Here is a 21,669-nt window from a genome sequence, read left to right as displayed (position 1 = left end):
CAGAACACCAACTTGATAAACCCAAATCCAAATCCAAATCCAAATTCAAACCCAATCGAGGCACTGGTAGAATCAATGGGTAGAGTTGTGAGGCGTGAGGCGTGAGGTGTGGTGCATGCAATGTGTGCAGGGCAGTGCAAGGGCCCGCCGGGCTGGCTAGGCCCACGCATCGAGCCAAGAGATGTGCCTCGATGGGGTGGTGGATGGGTGGTGGATGGGCGTTGGACTGAGCTGGATAAGAAAGAAAAAAGATGTGCATTGGCAAAGACATTCAAGTCAAAGGATGAGCGGCGATTGGCCCATCATCAGGGGGGGGACGCAGTCGGATTCCGAGTTTATCTACTGGGCAACGGTGGATGGTCAGCGAGCCGACGGGTGTTAGCAATTGGCAAAAATAATGATTTACTCACCTTTTGTGTCACCAAATGGACCCAGCTCCGCCTCGCTCCCCCACAAGGCCAAGGCAAGGGGACAAGCGTGCTGGGGGTGGTGGGAAGGAAATGGAGGGCCAGGAGGGGGGAGCGGAACGGGGAGAAGGCCCGGGGTGTAAACAAGCAGGGGCTCTATTTTAGAAATTGGGTCCGTCCCGAGTCTCGACGAGCTTCTTCGAGGTCCTTATCTACAGTTGAGTCGCGTGAGAGCAAGCGGCTTGGCCGTGGTGGTTGCGAGTTTGCAAGTGCAAGTGCGCGTGTGAGAGGGGGTGGCGCGAAAGTGCGAGACGGCGAGCTCAGCCGGGCTGTGATAGTAGCTGGAGCTCTCTGAGCACGCAGCATGCAGCAAGCAGCAAGCAGCAAAGTGGAGGTTCGACAATAGGGCGTTACATGGTACGTGCCATGTAGTACAGGATCAGGATAGCCTGGATACCACACGGAGAACAGAGAATGGAGAACGGAGGACGTGCTGCATACGTACGCAAGCAGTCCGAGATCTGGACGGAGAGAGTGACGAGCCAGAGCGAGGATCAAGGGTGAGCCGAGCCCCAGAGCGGAAAGGTGGAACTGGGTGGCGGGTGGCGTGTGGCGGGTCACCCATGGTCAGTGCGCCAAGTGGCGTGCAGATATCCACGCCAAGAACCAAGCTGTGTGTGATTTGGTTGTGTTTCGCCAGGATCGACCAATCACAGCCGCCAGATCTCGAATTCCTTATCTTGAAAGTGATGAAGTAAAGGAATTGGATGTTTAACCTTTTTTTTTCTCCTGCCTTACTACGTACATGGTCCATCTGCATCTGGCGCGGAAGCTACGAACCATAGATTACCACCCACCTCCCTCACCGCGCACCTCAACACGTGCAATGTAGGTACTTAGTTTCCCAGACGCGCTGGATAGTTGTGCGTCCTCAAAGAAGCTACAGACGGCGACGTGTAAAAGGCGGGCGATAATAGAGTTGATGCGCCATCTGCGGATGTGCGAGTCTCGTGCATGTGCCAGCATGTGTAAGTGATGTTGGTTGTCACTGCGGCCGGACTGATGGGGCTGGAGGAGAGACATTTCAAGATACCTCCTAAAGAGCCCATCGTGCTGAAGCCCCCAAGGTATCTTGTCTCCCCCCCTCCCCTTCTCCCCCCGAATCTTTGGGGTTGCGGGGGATGCACACCACGGCTGATTAGGCATTACATCACGTCGCGCCTCATCGCCGAGACCATGCAACACACCCATCCACCTCCAGTCTCTATCTCACTTCTCCACAAAATACAAGATACATGCCTCCATTAGCAACACGCGCACACATGCAGCGGCGGAGTGAGAAAAAAAAAAGAAAAAGATGACCTGAGTGCGGAACGAGCCACACCACGCGAGCTCCCTCGCTCACTCATCACTGACCTCGGGGACATCCGGACGGTGGCCCCCCCGGGTATAAGGGGAAACAAAGAGCCTTGCCTGCAGTAGCTGGGGCTGCCAGCTGGAGCTAGAGCGAAGACTGGGCGGGGGCTGGAGCTGATGGTTCAGGCCCCGGAGATGGACGGCCAAGCAGTGAAACCAAGGTGGAGGAACGGCGGACGATGGGCGATGACGAGGGCCATGCCGGTCTGCGGCGGCAATGGGTTGGCTTTTACATCGGACAATGTGTAATGGCAGTTGGGTTCCGTCCGTCCACGGTTCCGTCTGGCGTCCAGCGTTGGATGTCGTATGTGTCCGTCTCCATCTCCCGTCGACATCATCTCTGCATCTCGGGTTGTCGGTGACCTCGTTTAGGCTATGCCTCTAGCTCAAGCCCTGATAGATACCGGGACAACCATCATGATCAGCTCGACACGGTATCCCCCATCAGGAAGAAGCCACAAACATATCATCAGACCACGACGATGGCCCAGGCCCAGTACGGCGGACGTCTTGCAGCTGAGCCAGCACGCTGCCAAGACAATTGAAGACAAGGCCATTCCGATGATTGCTGGGTCGGCTCTCCCAAATCTCGGTTCCCTATCAGCATCAGCAGCTTTATCTCATCTATTGCTTTTGTGTGTGTGTGTGTGAGTGTGTGTGTTGTTTGAATCCATCATCAGCTTCCCCATCTTTTTTTTCTTCGTTCTCTCCCTCGCTCTGCCTCTTCTTTCATACACCTCGCAACCTTGCAAGCGTTGGGGGACACCCCACGCCCGAGGGAGCCAACCAAGGGGCTTAGAAGAGGTAGAAGGGTAGAAGCAGGCACTCGGGGGGCCATTGAAGACGGGGTGGGACGCGATATCACACGTCAACGGCGCCCCCGGAGGACAGGATCCACCATTGCTTGAATCCGTTCCCCATGCCCACTCGCATGCACGCACATGCAGGCCCCTCTCACACGCCCCCGTTTCCGGCAATGCATGCAGATGGGGGAACGGGGACGGGGACGGGGACGATGACTGGGGGTGGAGGGACAGTTAGTTGGACAACCTAGCAACGATGACTGTAGGCATCACATTTTTCTTTGCTTTATTTTCTTATTCTTTTTCGGCCGGTGGCGTGTGCAATCGCAGAAGGGCATACGGAGATGGGAGGATTGTCTTGTCCGCCTTGGGCACGCTACGGTTGCTTGGGGTTTTGGGATTGTGGCTTGTGGCTTGCAGCTTGCAGCGTGCGGGAGCTGAAGTCGGCGCCTGTAATGCATTCTGCACAGCGGCCCTTATCAGGACGACGGACAGGAAAAAGCACCGACACATTCATGTCATGCTTCTGGGACGAGGCTGATTGATAGCATGATACCGTGATACCGTGACACGGCGGTGCTGTGCCTCGTCTGGCTGAGAGAGAGCGCAGAGATGAGAGATGAAATTTGCAAAGAATTTGGCAAACCAAAAGTAACAATCGCGGGCATGCCCGAGTTTCAGCCCAGGGTTTCGTCGTCGTCTTGCGTTCTTCTGGGGGGGTCCATGGATCCGGACCCAACAAGGGACAGGATTCGCAGGAACAGGGACGGAGGGCAAGAGACAGAAAAGGCCAAGCCGATCGGGGACTGATGCTTCTGGAGACAAAATGACAAAATGACAAAAAAATTAACAAAATCGAGGGTGGGCGTAGCAATCAATCCTCTGCCCAAAGCGGCCTACTTCGTGCTGTATCGACGCACATCGCACGGGAATCAGCCCGGTACCTGGCCGCACGACAAGGGGGGGAGGGGCGGCGCTATCTCTATCGCCCATTCGCCCCAGCGCCAGAGGTACGTACCTTAAACTATGTGTCCATCTCGTTATGTGTGCTTTCTCCCTCCCACACACCACACACACCAACACGCACCGTCGGGTATCGCTCCTCCAATGTACGTACACGACACAATCTCTGATTATCTACCTCACCTACTGCGTACGTATTTGCTCTCGCCTGGGGCACGGTACCTACTCTCTATCTTGGAACCGAACTATGCCCAGGGATCTGCAACCCGCCCTTGCCCACGCGTGGCTTTGGCTTGCTCGTCCCCTTCGTCCCCATCGTCCACAGCGTCCCATAGCGTCCACAACCTCCACAGCTTCGGACCATGACCGGGCTCCTCTCTCGCTCGCTTCTCGCTTGTCTCCGTCTCCGTCGCCTTCTCCGGTTCCCTCCTCCTCTGATATATAGAGTGTCCCCGTTCTCGCTTCTTCTGCATCCATCTCCAGATCCATCCCCCGCCCTTGAGTCTTGACTCGGACAGTCTCCATCCTGTTCCACCTGTACTCCGTACCATTGTCGCGTTTTCACCTTCACTCCCTGACTCGCTCTGTGTGACTCTACTTCCTTCATCCTCCTCATTGCTGCTGCTGCTGCTTCATACCTCGAGGATACAATCCATTGCTTGCTGTCGTCCCCGGCATCCAACAAGAGTACATCACACACACCATCGAGAGAGCCACCTCGCGCCTCGACGAAAACCGTGACGTCCCTCCCGTCCCATTACAACCGAACCGAGAAATACACCCAGCCTATCAACGCCCACCATGTCTTACAGCTCAGTCGGCGCTCCGGCCGTCTTTAACGGAACCGACGAGGTCGGCGGTGATCCCAGTATGTCCGCAGTCCGCAGTCCACATCCCATGATGCAAATCGTGAAAAACTCGGCCAAAAAATGAACGGGGACATCGTGTGCTAATTCGTATGCCTCACTTTCAGCAACCACCAACCTCAACCAATGGTACCAATCCGGTGACCAGGCCTTCATCCTGGTCAGCTCCTGTCTCGTCCTCATCATGGTCCCCGGCATCGCCTTTCTCTACTCCGGCCTCGCTCGGAGAAAGTCGGCCCTCTCCATGCTCTGGGTCGTCATGATGTCCTTCAGCGTCATCGTCTTCCAGTGGTATTTCTGGGGCTACTCTCTCGCCTTCAGCCAGACATCCGGAAACCCCTTCATCGGTGACATGCACCACTTCGGTCTCCAGAAGGTCCTGGGCGCCCCCTCCGTCGGCTCCCCGCTCGTCCCCGCCCTCCTCTACTCCTTCTACCAGATGATGTTCTGCGCCGTCACTGGTTCCCTTACCGTCGGCGCCGTTGCTGAGCGCGGCCGCGTCATCCCCAGCATGGTCTTCGTCTTCTTCTGGGCTACCCTCGTCTACTGCCCTCTCGCATACTGGGTTTGGAACGCCAACGGCTGGGCCTTCAAGAACGGCGTCCTCGACTACGCCGGTGGTGTCCCCGTCGAGATCGGTTCCGGCATGTCTGCTTTCGCCTACTCCTGGGTCCTCGGCCGACGTAACGAGAAGATGATGATGAACTTCCGCCCTCACAACATCTCTCTCATCACCCTCGGCACCGTCCTCCTCTGGTTTGGATGGCTCGGATTCAACGGCGGCTCTGCCTTCGGTGCCAACCTCCGCGCTGCCATGGCCTGCTGGAACTCTTGCCTCACTGCCATGTTCGCCGCCATGACTTGGTGCCTCCTCGATTACCGCCTGGCCCGCAAGTGGTCCATGGTCGGCTGGTGCTCTGGTACCATCTCCGGTCTCGTTGCTGCCACTCCCGCCTCCGGTTTCATCGACCCCTGGGCATCCATCATTCTCGGTGTCGTTGCCGGTGTCGCCTGCAATTTTGCCACCAAGGGTAAGTTGATCATCTCGCGCACACTTTCTTGAACCCGGCACTAACTTTCCCCCAGTCAAGTTCTTCCTCCGCATCGACGACTCCCTCGATGTGTTCGCTGAGCACGGTGTCGGCGGCATGGTCGGTCTCATCTTCAACGCCTTCTTCGCCACCGGCAAGGTTATTGGACTCGACGGCGTCAATTCCGGCCTCACCGGTGGTTTCCTCGACGGCAACTACGTTCTCCTCGGATGGCAGATCGCTGCCATCGTCTCCGCCTCCGCTTACGCTTTCGTCATGTCCGCCATCATCGCCAAGCTCATCGATTTTGTTCCCGGCCTGAAGCTCCGTGCCTCTGAGGAGGCTGAGCTCCTCGGTATGGACGATGACCAGCACGGCGAGTTCTCTTACGACTACGTCGAGGTCCGCCGTGACTTCCTGGCCTGGAGCCCCCACCGCGAGGAGCCCGCTGAGGATGGTGATGTCCTCGAGCCCACCCACGGTATCCACGAGCACCAGTCCATGATGCAGACCCCCAGTTTCTCTGACGAGGCCGGTGTCACCAAGGCGCCTTCCGTCGAGAAGATGCCTGAGCGCGACGGAAGCACCAGCGAGAAGCGCGATTAGGCGTCTGCGCTGAGTCAAGTTGCAGTGTTGGATAGAGTCGATGTTTCTTTTGTTTTTGAAATCGGTCGTTGGGGCAAGCCGGCACAGGCGTCTTTGGTTGAGAATCTTTCCGCATGTACAATTGTAATACCCGCATGGTAGATGTATCCGGCTTTGAAAAAGCAACATGCAAGTCAAATTTAGGACGCACATATAACATTTCTGCAGTCTGGTACTTTAAATAGTTGTGGAATCAGATTGTCCATATCTTCTCAAACCCAATTCCCACTTGCTGCGATGAAGTGTTGAACAACCTTGACTGAACATGCGAACAAGGAGAATGGCAGTCATATCTCACCATGGTATATTTGCAAGTAAAACAGCTCTGTCCATCTTCTCGGATAAATCAGAAGTGACCGAGTTAATTTATACAGTGGACATGGTAACGGGCCATGCTCAGCAACAATAGACTTATTAACTGTATCACCCACCATCACTCAAGTATTGTCACAACACCTGATCAGAGGCTGGGGTTGAAGCACACTATCGAAAGCAAGATAGGCGATCTGATATCTACCATATTGTTCAACCTCGATGTGAAAATAACAAATTGGCTCTAATAGGTGACCATCCAAGAGTGTTCTCCATGGGAGATGCGTATTCCAAAATAAAACAACAAAACATGCAAGCCATCCATCTATCAGTCTGATGTCTACTCACCTAGTCCTTGACCCTCATACACAAATATCACAAAATTAATCACAGGGGCCTACCATCCGTCACCTTGCCATAAGGAAGTTTCTCGTACTCCCCAAAGCAGGCGAAGTCAAAGTTGGCTAGTTCAGCCATCTTGTCCTGTACCTTCAGGAACGTCTCCAACTCGCACCACCCATCTTTACGATCAGCACCGCACTCGGGGAAGCTCTTGCCGAGTGGCAACGTTCGCTGATTCAGGATGAAGTGAATGTACTTCGTCTCCTCGCCATCCTCGTAGCCTTCTCGGCTTGCAGAAAGTGGCTTGGGCGTCTTGATGACCTCCATATCTAAACGGGCTCCGAAGGGTGTTACATGGGCTACAGTGAACTCGTGGTCACCGGGGTACCTGTCTGCAGGGAGCTCGTCTCTGAACTGAGTGAAGCCAAACGCAGTCAGAATAGAGATGATGTTGGTGTCGTGGGAGAAGTCAAAGTAGAGGCTCTGGTTCAGCGGGAAGGTCTCAGTGCTGCTGTCAAGCGTTGTGTTGATTTGCGACCCGGAGTAGCCCAGAGTATGGTTCCTGAGGCGGGCGATGACCTCTTGCTGGTATCCGATACCCACGGCTCTCTATTAAATAGAAGAGCATGTCAGAAAGTACTACATCATGAAGGAATTGGAGGAAAGCTCACGCTAGTGGGATGGTGGAAGCCACTTCCGGCAGAGAAAGCCAAGTCGATCGAATACCCGAAGTGCTGCCATTCCTCATACGTGAAGAGATCGCAGAACTTGCTAAAGCCGTAGGCGACAGTTTCATACGGACACATGGCCTGCGCAGCGTAGACGTCCATGGGAGTCCACTGAAACCCTTCCGTCATGTTTTGGAAGCGAGCCGTTGCTGGAAGGGAGTATGAGAATGGGCGCGTCATCTGAGCTTAGAAGGACAAACGTACCGCCTTTAAGATAGATTTCAGCCCAAGTTTTGACAGGCTCCAGGTAGGACCCGTCGTTGGAATTGGGGCAGTTTTGGGATCCGGCAAGGGAGTTGTTGAAGCCGCGGCCCTCGATAATCACTTCAATAGTGGCATTGTTTGTCCTGGTGAGCGTTAGTCTTGCGCAACCAATCCGGTCAAATAGTAACATACCATTCAAGGCCGAAGAAGCCAGCCATCCAGTTCTCGGCCGACTTCAGCATGCGGTCTTGAGTCTGCATAAGAGTCAGTCTAAGTCTATGCAGTGGATTGTTGGCTGCGCAACGTGACATACCGTAGTCCGGACAATGAGCTTGGTGTTAGGGTTGTATAAGCTCCCATACATGTAACTATGCAGAATACCTGTTGAGGTCAGTCACCTGTCACAGCGTCTCGGTGGTTGTGATCAAGTTACTCACCAGACTGGAACAGCTCCTCGCGTCCTCTGTTAACCAGAATCGCCAGGCCAAGTTCATACTTCCAGTCGTTGAGGAAAATCAAGGGCCCACTGGTCTTCATCTTGCCAGAGTGCTTGGCAAGGAGCGCGCCCAACTGGGCGACCTCGGAGTTTGGAGTCGGGTATCGTGCACCGTGACGGGACACCATCTGGACCTGAATGATCTCGGCATCCTCGGGAAGGGGGTACTCGTCAACACCAAAGCCAGGGCTCGGGTGGTAAGGCGACAGGTAACCCATGTTGTGGAAGATACTCTGGTTGCCCTCTTGCATCCCCTCGACGGGAATGGCCGTCTGCAGGGGCTCATTGGGGAAGTAGGTGTTGGTGGGATCGAATACACGGGTCTGGGCCATGAAGGCCGGTCGGCCAGTGGCTGTTGCGCCGGCCCAGAGCTGAGGGGAGGTCTGGAAATACTGGGGCACGTCCGGCGGAGAGCACGGACAGGAACCCGCGCCGGAGCCGGAGCCGGAAAAGGCCCAAGGCAGTGTGAGATAGACATTGGCACCCAGTAGGATGACAACCAGCCCTGCGAGGATAATGGTGAGAGTTCGATAGGGCCGACTGGGTCCACGGGGCATCACAGGGGCAACAGGATGTGACACGCGGCCGCCGTCCTGGGCATCAATCTGGGCTTCATCCTGGTGGACCAGTTGATATCCCGAAGCCGCACCCTGGGCGTGCTTATGATCACGAGGCGCTGAAGACGCAGCCATGGCGTTGGAGGTTGACCGCGGGACGATTTACGTCTGACGTCGGACGTTTGGGGCAACGTCGACGGGGAATCGGCGATGGGGGCAGGGGAGAGAAGAGACAAGAGAGAAATGGCGATGGATCGGAGGAGGCTAGTAAGTCGACGACGTCAAGGAGCAGCAGGCACGTCTCGTCCCGGCAGGGGGCTGAACCCGTGGACGTGGACGTGGACACGGGCTTGGATAGGGATGCTTCGGGTGTTTCTGTGGCGTAAATCCCTTGCCTTGGCGTCCCGAAGAGCTGTCCACTTGGGAGGAGACGCTGCCAGTTGCTGAGCTGAGAGGCTTAACGCCGGCTTGAAGCCCCTGGGTTGATCGGCGAGTTGAGAGCCCGAGCCTCGATCAATCGAAGATACGAGCCGCTGGCGGCGTCTCGGGCCGGTCGCTGAGGAGCTTCGGCTCGGGATTGGCCCCGAGGCTTTCGCTGCTGTGGTACTGCGACTTCGGCTGGCCGGTTGGGCGACTGGCTGGTCTCGGTGGTTGTGCTTCGTTGGCGTTGAAGCGACGCGGTAGCTTGCTGCAGGGCTCTGACGTTGGGAGGAAAGAAGGGGGCCGTGCGCGCGGGCCAATCGGCGGCCGGGTCTGACACTGTGCATCCGCGGGAAGAAGACGACCGACCCAGCAGGGGAAACCGTCGCGGCGCGGGGGCTTTGAGATGGGTGGGGGGGAAGAGGCGCCCTACGTGCGTGCCCTACTTACATGCTACCTAATGCACTGATCGATCCATGCTCTGCGTTTAGTCACTGGTCAATGGTAATCTGGCCCCTTTGTCCAGGCCCTCGGGCTCCCACGGAGCAATCCATGGAATATGGCCCCCATTGATGCGGCTGCTCCAGAGCGTTGGGACCCAGGGGGCCAATCGCTGTGCTGGTCGCCATGGACCGTGGACCCACTCCCTCACAGCACGATCCAGGCCTCTTGTTTTCACTCGGTACTTAGACATCTCATCTCATCTCATCTCATCTGTCTCATCGTCATCGCAATCGCAATCGCAATCGATGCCACCCGCACTGCATCCGCGCCGTACCGCACCGTACCGCACCGCATCTGCACTGCATGGCTCATGCAAAATGTGACCCTCACCCGTTCATCCCGTTTGCTTTGCCAACAGCCACGGCCCACGGTTCGTCACCAACGGTCGCGGGCCGCTGGAGCTGGTCACGGGGTCTTCATGGCTGGCAGGTCCATGACATCTTCTTCTCGTCGTTGACTCGTACTTGTTTTTTGGTTTTTTTTGGTTTTTTTTAGCAACTACCTATCCATGGCCAATAATACTTGTGCTGCCTCTCCCTTGCTCCCTTTGTTAATTTCCAGCTCGCATCTGCCTGTCGACCGCCCCAGCTTCTTCACCGCCATTGAACTTGCCTGCATCTTGCTGATCCGTCGTAACGTATGCTCTGATGAGGAAGGGATGCAACGGCTTCACAAAGCAAATACCCAAAAAAGAAACTTGAATTGAGGTAGAGTGAAGCGACCCCAAGTGCCGTTTGAAGGAACGGAGTAAACCGAAGCGAAGCAAATCAAATCAACCAAGTTTGAGGCTAAGTCAAGCGCAAGGCCAGCCAAAGCAATGCACGGCATTGCAAGACCGAGCAAAAGCAAACCACGCCAGGCCACCCTTCGTTCCATACATACACACCAGACCTCGCCGCAACCTCGTCGCGCTGCCCCGGTCGAGTAAACTGTCTCCGAAGATGGATCCTGAACCCTGTCTGTCGCTCAACAGAAACCCGCTTATTGAACTAGGAGATGGGTCTTCCATCCAAGTCACTTTCCAGAAGCAACCCTTTATCCAAAGTCCCCGAATACTCCCCCGTCGTCTCCCATCCTTGTTACACATTGTTCACTCGCTGCCCCGCCTCATCCCGCTTCTCTTCTCCTGTTCCAACCAACTCTCTCTCTTTGTTTCTGTCTCTCTCGCATCGACCCACATAGAGTCATCGCCGATTCCCGCCCCTCTGGCTCAATCGGTCTGGGCGCCTGGAGCCATCTGCAGCCCGCCCCACCCCGCCTGCATTTGCATGCGCTACCGTCAGCCTCCACGATACGCCCATGTCTTCGATTCTCATCCTTCTTGGCATCTCTCACAGTTTCGTCATATTGACGACGATCTTCGCTCGCCGTCTCCTCTCTGCCTAGTTTCCACGCCCAAGAACCCTGCCATTCCATAACCGGCAAAGAACCTGCCATGGCCCATTCTAGGCACGGCGTTCTGTCCCATGCTGACCCGTTCTGCCCCATGCCTGGTGCTTTAGATCCACGCGCTACGAGTCCAAACACCCCCAACCCAGCAAAAGATGCAGGGACTAGATCTAAGCCGCGAATCGTCACATCACTTCTCTCGGGTATCCAGTATCATAAGCCGGAATGAATGAAATCCCTGTATTCTTCCTATTACGCCTCCGCCATAACACCCAATTCTATTAGTCACCGGCCTTCAGTCTGTTTCCCCGCCCCAACCCCCGGTTCTAGGTCAAACCCCCAAAAACAGCCCAACACCAGGGTCGACCAAGACCAGCGATCCTTGTTGCTTTTCGTGACCAGGACACCGGATTAAACAGACTTGATGCCAGAATGCATTGAATACCGTGTTTCATGCAAGTCGACCTTTTCGAGCAAATTCAATACCCCCGACGCCACCCCTCGACCTATCTCTGATGCACCCCCATGCCTTAGCCGATCTCCTAATGAACGTACCAATAATAGAAAGTTTCCGGACATGCGTCTGCCGCATCGTTGATGTTGTCTCTTTGCTCGACTTGCTCAATTCGCGTGAGAGCGCAACGGGAAGAAGCCCTCCGGCATGGGCTCGATGTGCCAGACTTGGGGCCCGGCTTCTTCGAACGCGGCCGACCACTCTTGTCTCAGATCTGCGGGAAGGTTCCAGCCAAGCTCATCATCGCGAAGCCTCATGCGGACTAGGTGTCGGCGCTCCTGGGGTGCCTCCCCGTTGACAAACCCCTCTCGTCGGTGAAGGATGGCGAGATTGTTGATGAAGTGCATATCGCCGGCACGTGTGGAGATTTCCAGCTGCGCAGCCTTGGCAATGGCCTCAACAGCATCCAAGGCCTCCGTCTGGCGGGTCGTCACGGCGGGGAGATCTTTGGAGCGTGGGTGGGTGGGATTCCCCATGAGTGGCACCCTGCCGAAGTTGATCATCAGTCGCTCTTGGTGGTAGTAGAGAACGGGTCTGCACTGGAATCGTGGCCTAGCGTTGCCGTCAGTGTCAGTGGGCTTCATACTTGGCCGACAACAGAGTTTCTCGTCGCTAGCACTTACATAGCAAAGGGCCAGTCAGATCTGGCCAAGGTGCGGATCACATCCGGACGACTAGCAGCCAGGACATTGTAGACGGTATATGCCGAGGAGATGATGCATTTACCCCCAGAGGCAGCGGTGTTTCGCGTCAGCCAGCTAACAACGTCGCCGGCTTCCTCATTGTGGAAGGTCCAGAGTACAAGTCAGCAGGTGCACTCAAGAGCTAGCTGGGTAGAGGAGTGGCTAGTACTCACAATGGGGGAGGTGGAGTGACGGTGGTGTCCAGCCTTGAGCTCGGACGAGTTGTCGGCAACGATATGCACTGGTCCGTGTTAGCCTTTGTGATACGCTAAGAGCAGGATGAGCCGGCTGTCGTACCCAGCATGTTGCCCTTCTTGTCCTGTCTGCCATGGCGGTTGGCAATGTACGACTGAATGCCAAGATAGAGGACAGTCAGGTCCTCGACCGAGTACTTTTGTGGGTCAAGGCCACGGATGACGCCAAAGCCCTTGCCTTCATGAACGTCTCGGCGAATTTGGTCCAGTCGTGGGCCCAGGGTGGGAAGGGGGAAGTTGTCGCGAGCGACGAGATCTCCATCCAGGCCTAAGGCTGTTTTGAGGTTAGAAAGGTGCCTTAGTCCATATCGTGGGGAATCGCCAGAGACGCACCTTTGAAGTGCGTGAGAGCCTTTTCGGCTTCCTGCAGATCAGACTCGCTGAGCGTGTGAATGTAATCAGACTCATGATCCACAAATTGAGCACCGGTCCACGCCATGGGCAGATCCAGGACCCGTGGGAACCCGTCAGGGAGTCCAGCTGGCGCCTGTGCCACGCGAACCGGACATGCTGCGGCCGCACGGCCCAGCTCAAAGCCTGGGCCCGAACCAATGACAGGCCCAGCCATTAGAGATGCCATCTTGATGGGAGTGGTTTTTTGGTGCGATTTTCTTCTTTTTTCTGGGGAATCAACGTATCAGCACTGACCAGGATCAGGACCACCACACCTCCGCCGCAATGCACCAACGCCAACGCCAGCGCCAGCGCCAACGCCAACGCGGACACCACCACCCATGCCAACACCTGGTGAAAGAGAGAACGGGGAAAACTCACAATAGTTAAGTATGGACGGAAAGCTATTGTACCAAAGACGTCTTGTTGCAACAGTCTAGGTCAAGCGAATGGGTTGCGGTGGTTGTGGAACGGTTGAGCAAGCAAAGAGGTTCAAGAGTTGAAAGCTGAGAGTTGACAGTTGATGAGAGAGTTGAAAGTTGAGGGATGGAGGGAGGGGAGAGGAGGGGAGGGGAGGGGAGAAATGGCCAGAGCCTGTGATAGAAGTCAGACCAAGTAGGCAGGCTCTAGATATGGCAGGCGCGGTTGCTGGAGTTGGCGTCTTGGTTGGTGTTGTCAGCCAGGCTGCAAGGGGCAACGATGTTGTAAGCGAAGCAAGTGAGGAGGAAGGAGCTGAGGACCAGCAGTGGAGGAGACAAGCAGAGTGGGAGAAGGTACGAGGGAGAGCAGGAGAACAAGGGCGAGAGGAGGAGCATCCCCAGATGCCTTATTATAGTCGCGTGCGGAGGGAGATTGAGGACGGCTTCGAGGGACACATCGGACGGCTAGCTGAGAACCCCTTTTCTTCTCTCGGACACATTGGAACTGTTTTCGCATAGCTACTTGCTTCGTACACACTTACACAAGCCAGGCGGGCTACCTACATATCCCAGGACGACGCAGGTACCTCCGACTTTGACGGGTGAGTACTGACGGGTCATACCGTGACCAGGTAGGTACGCGCGCAAGCAAGCCGGCAAAGTAAGTAGGTACGAGACGGAGGTACGAAACGAAACGGCACGATGGCTGCAGAGCCCGGTCGGACCAGCCAGCGGGAGGAGCACACTGCGAGATGTCTCTTACCTCCCGCCTCCTGCCTCCCGCCTCCCGCCTCCTTCCTCCTTCCTCGTGATACCCGATCGCGGCGATGGGCGTGCGAGCGCATGGATCGAACAAGCCACAGGGAGGACAGGGCGAGCCGAAGGTTTCAACAACTTGTCCGGTTACCCAAAAAACAAAACCAGGAAAAGAAACCATCACCCCGTCATCCAGTCCCGAGGCCCCCAAGCAGGGCGCAGAAGAAAGAGCGAACACACTCCACCGCGGCGTTTGGGGGGGGGGGGGGGGGGGCGCTGACGATCGTTCTGCTGCCAAACGCCCAAAATCAGGTGGCTTGCGTCTGGCTTGACTGACTTTTGCACTTGGGATTATTGGGCTGACGGCGGTGCTAGTCTGCTAAAAACGACCCTGTTGACCATCTCGGCGGGTCACCATAGAGCACCAAAACGACTCCGACTCCCCACGACCCAAGCAAGACCCAAGACCCAAGACCCACGACCTGGCGTGAGTCTAGCGCCGGGGAGAAGGGTCCGTCTCTGCAGGCGCGCGAAGCCGGTGCAGTAGTCGCAGCACGAAGTTACTCAATACTCGGCCCGTTGTACGACAGTATTGTAATTAGTCGCCATGGGAATGCGGGAATCCAACACCAGGCTACCACTTGTTGAATAGCTCCCGTTGCCCGTCACCCGTCTCCCGTCGCCGCCAGTCTCCCGTCTCCCGGTCTCCCGTCACCCCGTCACACCGTCACACCGTCCGTCGCACAGCCCGCTCTGCTGCTTCCTTTTTTCTCCAAATATACACTACTCGGTCAAGGTTGGTTAGCTAGTTGGCTGTTGGCTGGCTGACTGTGCATGGCTGGCTGCGCTGGAGCCGCATCCCGTCCGTGCTGATATTACTAGAGCCTTCCAGAGCATAGTATCACGGGCAAGCCATGTCGGACAAGACGAGCACCGATATCATTCGGCGTCGGCGCAAACCAAACACGGACGGATTCACAAAAATGAAAAACACCACACCGAGCAAGCACTGCGCTTGGCGCCTCGTCCTCGTCGCAGGTCGGACATGGACATGGACATGGGTGTACGCATGAGCAATTTTGGCATACTATTTTCTTTTTCTTCCTTTCATTTTCCAACGGCACACACGCACTCACACTCGCCCTGACACTCGCCCTGACATTCGCTCCGACATTCGCTCTGACATTCGCTCACACTCGCTCACAATCTCTCACAATCTCTCGGAATCTCTCGGAATCTCTCGGAATCACCATCAAAGTGCAACCTGTGATGCGCTGGCAGCCAGCCGCGAACCGCCGCCGTGTAATGTGCAACCTGTAATGGATCAACAAGCCTTCGGCTGGCTGCGGGTCCCGGCGTCCGGTTGACCGTGTGCGTCCGAGGACGCGGGCCATCGACATGGGCCGGAGCCGTCTGCCGTCCTCCTCGTCTCGGGGGAGACAGTTTTCCTTCTGGTCCTCGTCCGCTTCTCCACCTTGGCCTCTCCCGCCTCCTCCTCCTCTTTCTCGTGCTTTGTTTTGTCCCGCCTCCGTCCTCCACAGTAGGTACCTGATGTCCATCATCATACTACCCCCGGTACATACTTTGGCCCTCCGGGTACCAACCAAAAAGGGGCGCGTCCTTCTCGCGTCAGCTCACCAGAACTACCGGTACGTCTCACGACCGGGGCTGGCGCTGCCACGGCTCCACGGCTCTCACTGGCTCCCAACCAATCTGTTGCCCTGTGGGTATTCCCATGCGGCATCTGCGCAGCGTTTCTCTAGTCTCAGTTTGAACCCTTCCATCATTCTGCCCACCACCCAATCACAGCGTCGTGCGAGGTTGCCAATTCTCCTCAAACAGCTGGCTTACGAAAAAAAAGTCATCTTCATAGGTCGCGCCATCCCGGAGTTCCTCCCACTCTCGCTCTGAATGGCGCAAATGCCACATTAGCGCTGCCCCAGGGACTCGGTACTGGAGAGGGGGGGGGACCAGGTTTGACTTACTATTCTGCTTAGCGTTGGCCCTAGTGGCGTGGACGAACTGGATCTTCTCCTCATCCAAGCCCGCCAGGGTTCTCAGGTCCTGGTCTTTGCACCCCTCAGAAAAAGGATAGATGCCCTTGTTGCAGTAGTGGAAATGCGCCAGGAGAATGTTGGCACCTGCCGCCATGTGTTAGCCTCTCATCCTGATCCACAAGCTTGCCCAATGGGGGCAGTAAGGGAGCGCTTGTCTCACTCACCCAGGTGATACTCTTTAACCTTGTCCTCTCGGGCGAATCGTCGCTGCGAGCACACGGAGCGTTAGCAATCTCATGACCTAAGTACCGTGGGCTAAGGCACGCATTAAAAGTGGCCCTCGCCCTCGTTTTGGCTTCATTTAGTTCCAGCGTCCTCACCTTCATGCCGTGCTTCCTAGCGTAGCCGGCGTCGTGTCCAGTAATGAGAGCCGTGTTGTGCAAAAGAATAAAAGTCACAAGGTAAGTCACCAGCCATGTGCTTTGCTTGTTCTTTTGTATCGTCTTTTGAAGCCTGTCCAGCAGTTCTCTGCGGAGTCTTGTCTGAATGTGGTGAATCAAGACGAGATCCAGCTGCGCCCCGAGCACTGGTGGGAGCGGGATCATGCCGTGATTTGGACTTGTCTCATCTAGAATGTCTCGGGGCATCCCCAACGTCTCGGTCCCAACGATGAAGCTCGATCTTGTCGTCAGACGGATCGACATCCAGAGCATCAGCGTCCGACCGATTAGATCCAGACACTCCATGGGGGTCGATGGATCGCGGAATATTCGCCACGCCCGGTCATACGTCTGGTACAAGAGGCTATCAGGAGGGCCCAACAGGCTTCCAAAGGCCTCACGCATGCTCTCTTGAATGTGCTCGGAGTAGGCCTTTTTCACATCTTCCAGCTTCACCAGGGCATAGGGCGGAATTGAGACCGACTTCTTCATTCCCTTAAAGTCCCACGTTCGCTCGAGCTTGTCGCCTGCTTGGGGGATGAAGCGACGAACTTGAACCTCAACGAACCTATTGGAGAGGCCGTCCGAAATAAAAATGGTCTTGAGGTCCTCCGATGCCCAATTCTGAATCGGATCCGAAATGTTATTATTCCACCTCCGTGTCCACTCAAAACCGGGAACTTGACCGGGTTTGAACAATCTGATGTCGGTGATTTTGTATCTTAGACACGGGAATCGGCCCGCCCTAGAGTTGGACACCTTTTTGCAGGTCAAGCATGGGCCACCCTCCTCATCATCATTGTTTTCACACTACATCGACAAGTCAGCATCTCAGCGGCACCAACATCTAGCCAAAGACACCAGGGTCAGGATGGCAGGAAACTTACGCGGATTCTCTGCATCCTACATCTAATGCATGAGCCGATCTTCCGGGTTTGAGCCGTTTGTTCACGGAGATTCAGATCCCTGAACGGTCCGCGTTTCCCCCCACGCTGATTTGGCAAAAGAATGTCGAAGTTTGTGTGCTGATCCAACAAAGAAACATCACTCCAGCCATTCACCGGTACGGCTTGAGAAAGAGCTTCATCAACTTGTCCCGCCGGCACAAGGCTATACTGAGACATGTTTGCAGCAGTGTCCATGGCTTGCTGTGTCATCTCTTGCCCAACGACGAGGCCAAGATCAGACCCATATTGGATTGCGGACAGGTCTTGAGGCACTATTGGGTCGGGTTGCAAAACGGATTGATTCTGAAGATCTGGGTCTGGTTTCAGGGTTTGGCTGGCGTAATAGTCGGCGACTGGTAAGCCATGATGCTGTACCGAGTTAGTGCCATTGATCAATGGAACCGTCAGCGTTGGTTGATCTGGAATAAGAGGGAACCCGGTGAGAGGTGGCGAAGTTAGACCGTTTTGAGCGTATGGGAACGTTGTCTGCTGTGTCAGGTCCAGATTCGCGGATCCGTAAGGTTCAGAGGCCGGGATTTGCATGGATGGCGGTTTCTCTACCATGTACGGGCTCACTGGGCCCTGCACCACCGGTGGCGCTTCAGGAAGCTGCTGGTATCCTTGAGAACGGCGTCAGCCATGTTCACCGGTATAGTTCCAAGCGTGACAAGATATGAGGGGAAAAAAGAAAGGGTCAGGTGCGTACCGTCCAGTGGCCTCAGGCCAAACCCACAACAAGGACACAGAAGCAAACTCAAGTCCGCCATCCGCTTGGCTAGTGGCGAGCCGGGGGACGGCATGGGAGACGATCCAGACTCGGTCCAGCTTGATGTCGGTCCATACTGGCCATGCTGATGCTGATCGTAGGGGACTGGCGCAGGAAACTTCTCAAGGGATCCCTGGGACGAAGACGATCCGCGCTCCGGGGCCATTGGGAAATGTTGATCTAGTCTCCGTCTCTTACGGGACTGGTCCTGTTGAATGTTTTGGTGGATTTGAACACCAGAAGAAATGCCATAGAATTGGGCAAGGTGGTCAAGCTGAAGCCGGATATCAATAGGCAAGGAGTTGTAACCAACTTCTGTGGGTGGGTTGAATGATAATGATGAAGGTAGCGGATCTTCAACCCCCGGATGGGGGCGAGGCCGCTTCGGCTTAAAGGGGTGATGTGAATTCTATAGAAAAATCAATTCACCGCACATTCGGGTCGGAAGCAGTGTCAGGAGGGGGCTTGGGGGCGAGGTCAAGCAGACTCTTGACCGAGTGTCATGGGCACGAGAGCTCCGATGGGGCGGCGAGAAGAGAAAACGGAGGCGTGATTGGCAAGGCCCACAGGGGACGGATGGGAAGGGATCAATGATATAACCCATGCAGGTTGCCGCCAACCGGGAAGAGGAAATCTCTTACCATAATGGCTGCAGTGAGACAGGGTGTGGAACAAAGCTGCGCAGCAGCAAGAAACAAAGGTCAAGGTACCACCACGTGGGGACCGAAGTATAGGGTATACAAGCAGGAACAAGGAGCGTCAAGGTCGGTCAGGCTAAGCCCAAGGCCACCGGGCGAGGTTGAGCGACGCCGGGGTGAGAGGAGGGGGGGGGGGAGGGTGGTGGTAGGCTAAGGTGCCACGAAAGCCATCACCGGGACAGACAAATTCAACCACGGTAGTGCGGCGAGTGGAGCGCCAGGTCGACAATAACCAAGTTTCGGCAATGGGATGAGCTAAGAGAGACGGTTGAGGGAAGACCGATACAGTGAGAAAGGCGAGGTCGGCGGGAGAGGGGGCCCAACGACAACGAGATAAGTAAGTAGGGCAGACTAGCCAACGTCCAGACTTGATGTGAGAGAATAAGGCGAGGAGGAGACGGTGGTGTCGCTGAAGAACGTTGGTGTGCGTGCTCTCTGTGGCCGCTCGTTAGGAACTTTCGGCGCACCTGTTGGGATGCGATGCGTCGCCCGGGCTTGGCTGGGCGGTGGTGCTGCTGTCGATATTGACGCCGGCTGCTGTGGTACTGGCGTCGGTTCTGGAGCGAGGCTTGGTGTGTCGAGCAGGCCGATATGCTTGCGGCCGCGATGGAGGTAGGGATGACGGCCGATGCGAGCTGCGGGCTGAGTGGGCTGGCGGCTGGCGGTGTGGTGGCCGTAGTGACTGGGCGTCAAGCGATTGAAGCGGCGGCTCGACGGGCTGCTGGGAAGGGTGAAGATGGTCGAGTCTGTGAGAGAGAAGAGTGGACTCGGTGAGGAGAGACAACATTACTCCGTGCTGAATTGTTTTTGACCGGTCTGAGGGGTACCATGGGCGTGACAGGGGCCCGTCTCTGGTCGCAGTGCTTGGACGGAACACTCTGATTATTACGGCCCAGTCCTGACGTACCTCTGCTTTTGGGCTTCCGATCAGGTGGAGAGAGCGCCCAGGCCCAGGGCCAAAGAGAGGCGGGGAGGGGTCGTAGGAATTGGGACCGGGTATTCAAAGACCGGAACTTGCTGGAAGCGTGGGATGTGGTTCGATTTTGGGCCTGGATGCCGATTTGCCATGCCACAGTGCTTCGCCCATCCATCATGAATGCTTTGCCAATCTGCCGTTCCATTTCCACGGAATTTGGGAAGGACGACAGACGTTGGTGCATGTAATCGGCCATGTGATTGACATGGGAGTGTCCGCAATGGCCACAATGGTCACAATGGTCGCAATGGTCGCAATGGTCGCACGAACAGCCCGGGGTGGGTAGGGTATCATTTTACTTTTCGTCGTGCGCGAAGTCGACTCGGCCTGGGCGGCGGACTTCGTTGGGGCAGGCAAGGCGCCATGTATCCGCTACCTGCGCCGGTCGCAATGCCGTCAAACAATTCTAGGGAATACAACAAGACCGAGGGCGCGTCAGAAAGTCGGTCGGACAGGGTTTGCGTCGACAGCCCGGTCAGTGGCTCAGCGCGGACTCGGTCGGGATGGCCTGGCGGCGAGAAGATGCGCGGGGTGTAGCCTTCAACGTCTCCAACACCATCGTGAGCGCCATTTGGAGGAGGCATGCCCGTGCAAGTGCAACGAGGCTTGCTGACCGGCCTTCCCAGGCTACCCCAGACCCCAGACCCCGTTGCACCTACGCCCACAAGTCGCTGAATGGCGGTGCTTGCCACCGGCCGGGTGGGCGCTGACCGGTTGGGACGGAGCTGTTCTGGCCAGCTACCGGGTTACGAGGGCTGCAATGCTTGTTCCCACCAATGCCATGTGACGAGACTCCTGTGCGCCATCGTCACGCAAAGCTGTGGTTGGTACGATGAAGAGGCAGAAGCGGGGACCGGTGAGACCAGGAACCAATATCCCTCAACGGTTGTCGAGCGATGACGGGCATCGGACCGATGCTCGCCTTACTTTGACCAGATCTTGGTTGCTCTGGGCCCTTTGGAGGCGAGTGAAAGGGGTGGGGGAGGGCGATGAACATAATATCCACAGGCCCAAACCCATTCTGCGGATTCTTTTACTAGCGAAATCTCGCCATCGTGGACAGCATCATGCTTGTGTGCGCTGGTCCTGGAATCAACATTTGCAAAGTTCCGGCCTCCCTTGGCATTAGGCATTGCCGTATTCGGCTGGCCGCACCACAACGCGCCGGGGTCCCGACAGGATCTTTGATGACGATGACTCTTGCCTTTTTGTCTCGTGGCTGCAGGTAAAGTGTCACTGGCAAAACGGGCGGTGGATGGGGTGCGCTGCTGAACGAGTGGCTGTCGATGCGTGATGCCTTCGGATGGGAAAGGTCGCTGGCTCACTACCTTAGCCTACTTGGGTAGGTAGCCGGCACTAGAGTCTCAACATCATCCGGCGATGTTATCTGAGGCATCGTTCATTCCAAAAGGCAGGCCGTTGAACGTACCCGCCCATCTATTCAACGGCTCACCACGGGAAGGAAGGAGCCGTCGGAGTCTAGATTGCCTAATTGGGACGTCACGGCCAGCGGCAGTGGCAGCAGCAGCAGGAGCCTATCGCATTTAGCAGCGGGTTATGGATAGAACACTAAACGAGATGGAGACCACAAAAAAAGGCTATTAGCCAAAGCAAGTCACTTCCCGCTAAATGCAAACCACCGTGGATCTGCCCGCCACTCTGGAGGCGAACCTGGCGTCGGCACCTCTCATGTATGTCAGAAGCTGGCGTGCGTTCAAGCCGCCCGTTCTCGGGGGTCTGGCC

General features: G+C 56.1%; 7 protein-coding genes across 7 annotated transcripts; 3 read left to right on the top strand and 4 right to left on the bottom strand.

Moving 5' to 3' along the window:
* Positions 1–2,881: 2,881 nt before the first annotated feature.
* On the top strand, positions 2,882–3,248 carry BGZ61DRAFT_437890 (uncharacterized protein; the record flags this gene model as incomplete). The annotated part of the gene is made up of 1 exon (XM_046244184.1): positions 2,882–3,248. A coding segment is annotated over one exon (286 nt), but the record flags the coding sequence as incomplete, so codon positions are not given.
* Positions 3,249–4,382: 1,134 nt separating this feature from the next.
* Positions 4,383–6,365, top strand: BGZ61DRAFT_11062 (ammonium permease). The gene is made up of 2 exons (XM_046236926.1): positions 4,383–5,486; positions 5,542–6,365. Exons 1-2 carry the CDS (start codon positions 4,640–4,642, stop codon positions 6,090–6,092), a joined length of 1,398 nt encoding a protein of 465 aa, XP_046112016.1. The 5' UTR covers positions 4,383–4,639; the 3' UTR covers positions 6,093–6,365.
* A 465-nt stretch (positions 6,366–6,830) lies between these two features.
* Positions 6,831–8,770, bottom strand: BGZ61DRAFT_337937 (histidine phosphatase superfamily; the record flags this gene model as incomplete). The annotated part of the gene is made up of 6 exons (XM_046239083.1): positions 6,831–7,394; positions 7,457–7,662; positions 7,718–7,860; positions 7,910–7,971; positions 8,031–8,098; positions 8,155–8,770. 6 exons carry the CDS (start codon positions 8,768–8,770, stop codon positions 6,831–6,833), a joined length of 1,659 nt encoding a protein of 552 aa, XP_046112015.1.
* Positions 8,771–11,365: 2,595 nt separating this feature from the next.
* BGZ61DRAFT_437884 (uncharacterized protein) lies at positions 11,366–13,332 on the bottom strand. Its single transcript, XM_046244183.1, has 6 exons — positions 13,309–13,332; positions 12,868–13,155; positions 12,578–12,808; positions 12,454–12,521; positions 12,221–12,390; positions 11,366–12,149 (listed from the first exon to the last, which is right to left on the bottom strand). Exons 2-6 carry the CDS (start codon positions 13,112–13,114, stop codon positions 11,705–11,707), a joined length of 1,161 nt encoding a protein of 386 aa, XP_046112014.1. The 5' UTR covers positions 13,115–13,155; positions 13,309–13,332; the 3' UTR covers positions 11,366–11,704.
* BGZ61DRAFT_511865 (uncharacterized protein) lies at positions 13,113–14,306 on the top strand. The gene is made up of 2 exons (XM_046252137.1): positions 13,113–13,135; positions 13,192–14,306. Exon 2 carries the CDS (start codon positions 13,560–13,562, stop codon positions 13,863–13,865), a length of 306 nt encoding a protein of 101 aa, XP_046112013.1. The 5' UTR covers positions 13,113–13,135; positions 13,192–13,559; the 3' UTR covers positions 13,866–14,306.
* Positions 14,307–15,905: 1,599 nt separating this feature from the next.
* On the bottom strand, positions 15,906–18,418 carry BGZ61DRAFT_338234 (uncharacterized protein; the record flags this gene model as incomplete). The annotated part of the gene is made up of 6 exons (XM_046239111.1): positions 15,906–16,009; positions 16,088–16,243; positions 16,324–16,366; positions 16,480–17,349; positions 17,427–18,106; positions 18,193–18,418. The coding sequence occupies 6 exons, from the start codon at positions 18,416–18,418 to the stop codon at positions 15,906–15,908; spliced, it is 2,079 nt and encodes a 692-aa protein (XP_046112012.1).
* An 820-nt stretch (positions 18,419–19,238) lies between these two features.
* BGZ61DRAFT_10962 (uncharacterized protein) lies at positions 19,239–20,166 on the bottom strand. Its single transcript, XM_046236921.1, has 2 exons — positions 19,418–20,166; positions 19,239–19,359 (listed from the first exon to the last, which is right to left on the bottom strand). Exon 1 carries the CDS (start codon positions 20,120–20,122, stop codon positions 19,640–19,642), a length of 483 nt encoding a protein of 160 aa, XP_046112011.1. The 5' UTR covers positions 20,123–20,166; the 3' UTR covers positions 19,239–19,359; positions 19,418–19,639.
* Between the last annotated feature and the right edge of the window lie 1,503 nt (positions 20,167–21,669).

The sequence above is a fragment of the Ilyonectria robusta genome (genome assembly GCF_021365365.1).
Source record: "Ilyonectria robusta strain PMI_751 chromosome Unknown BGZ61scaffold_1, whole genome shotgun sequence".
Taxonomy (NCBI): Eukaryota; Fungi; Ascomycota; class Sordariomycetes; order Hypocreales; family Nectriaceae; genus Ilyonectria; species Ilyonectria robusta.
Note: the sequence above shows the minus strand (reverse complement) of the source record. Positions and strands in the feature narration are given on the sequence as shown.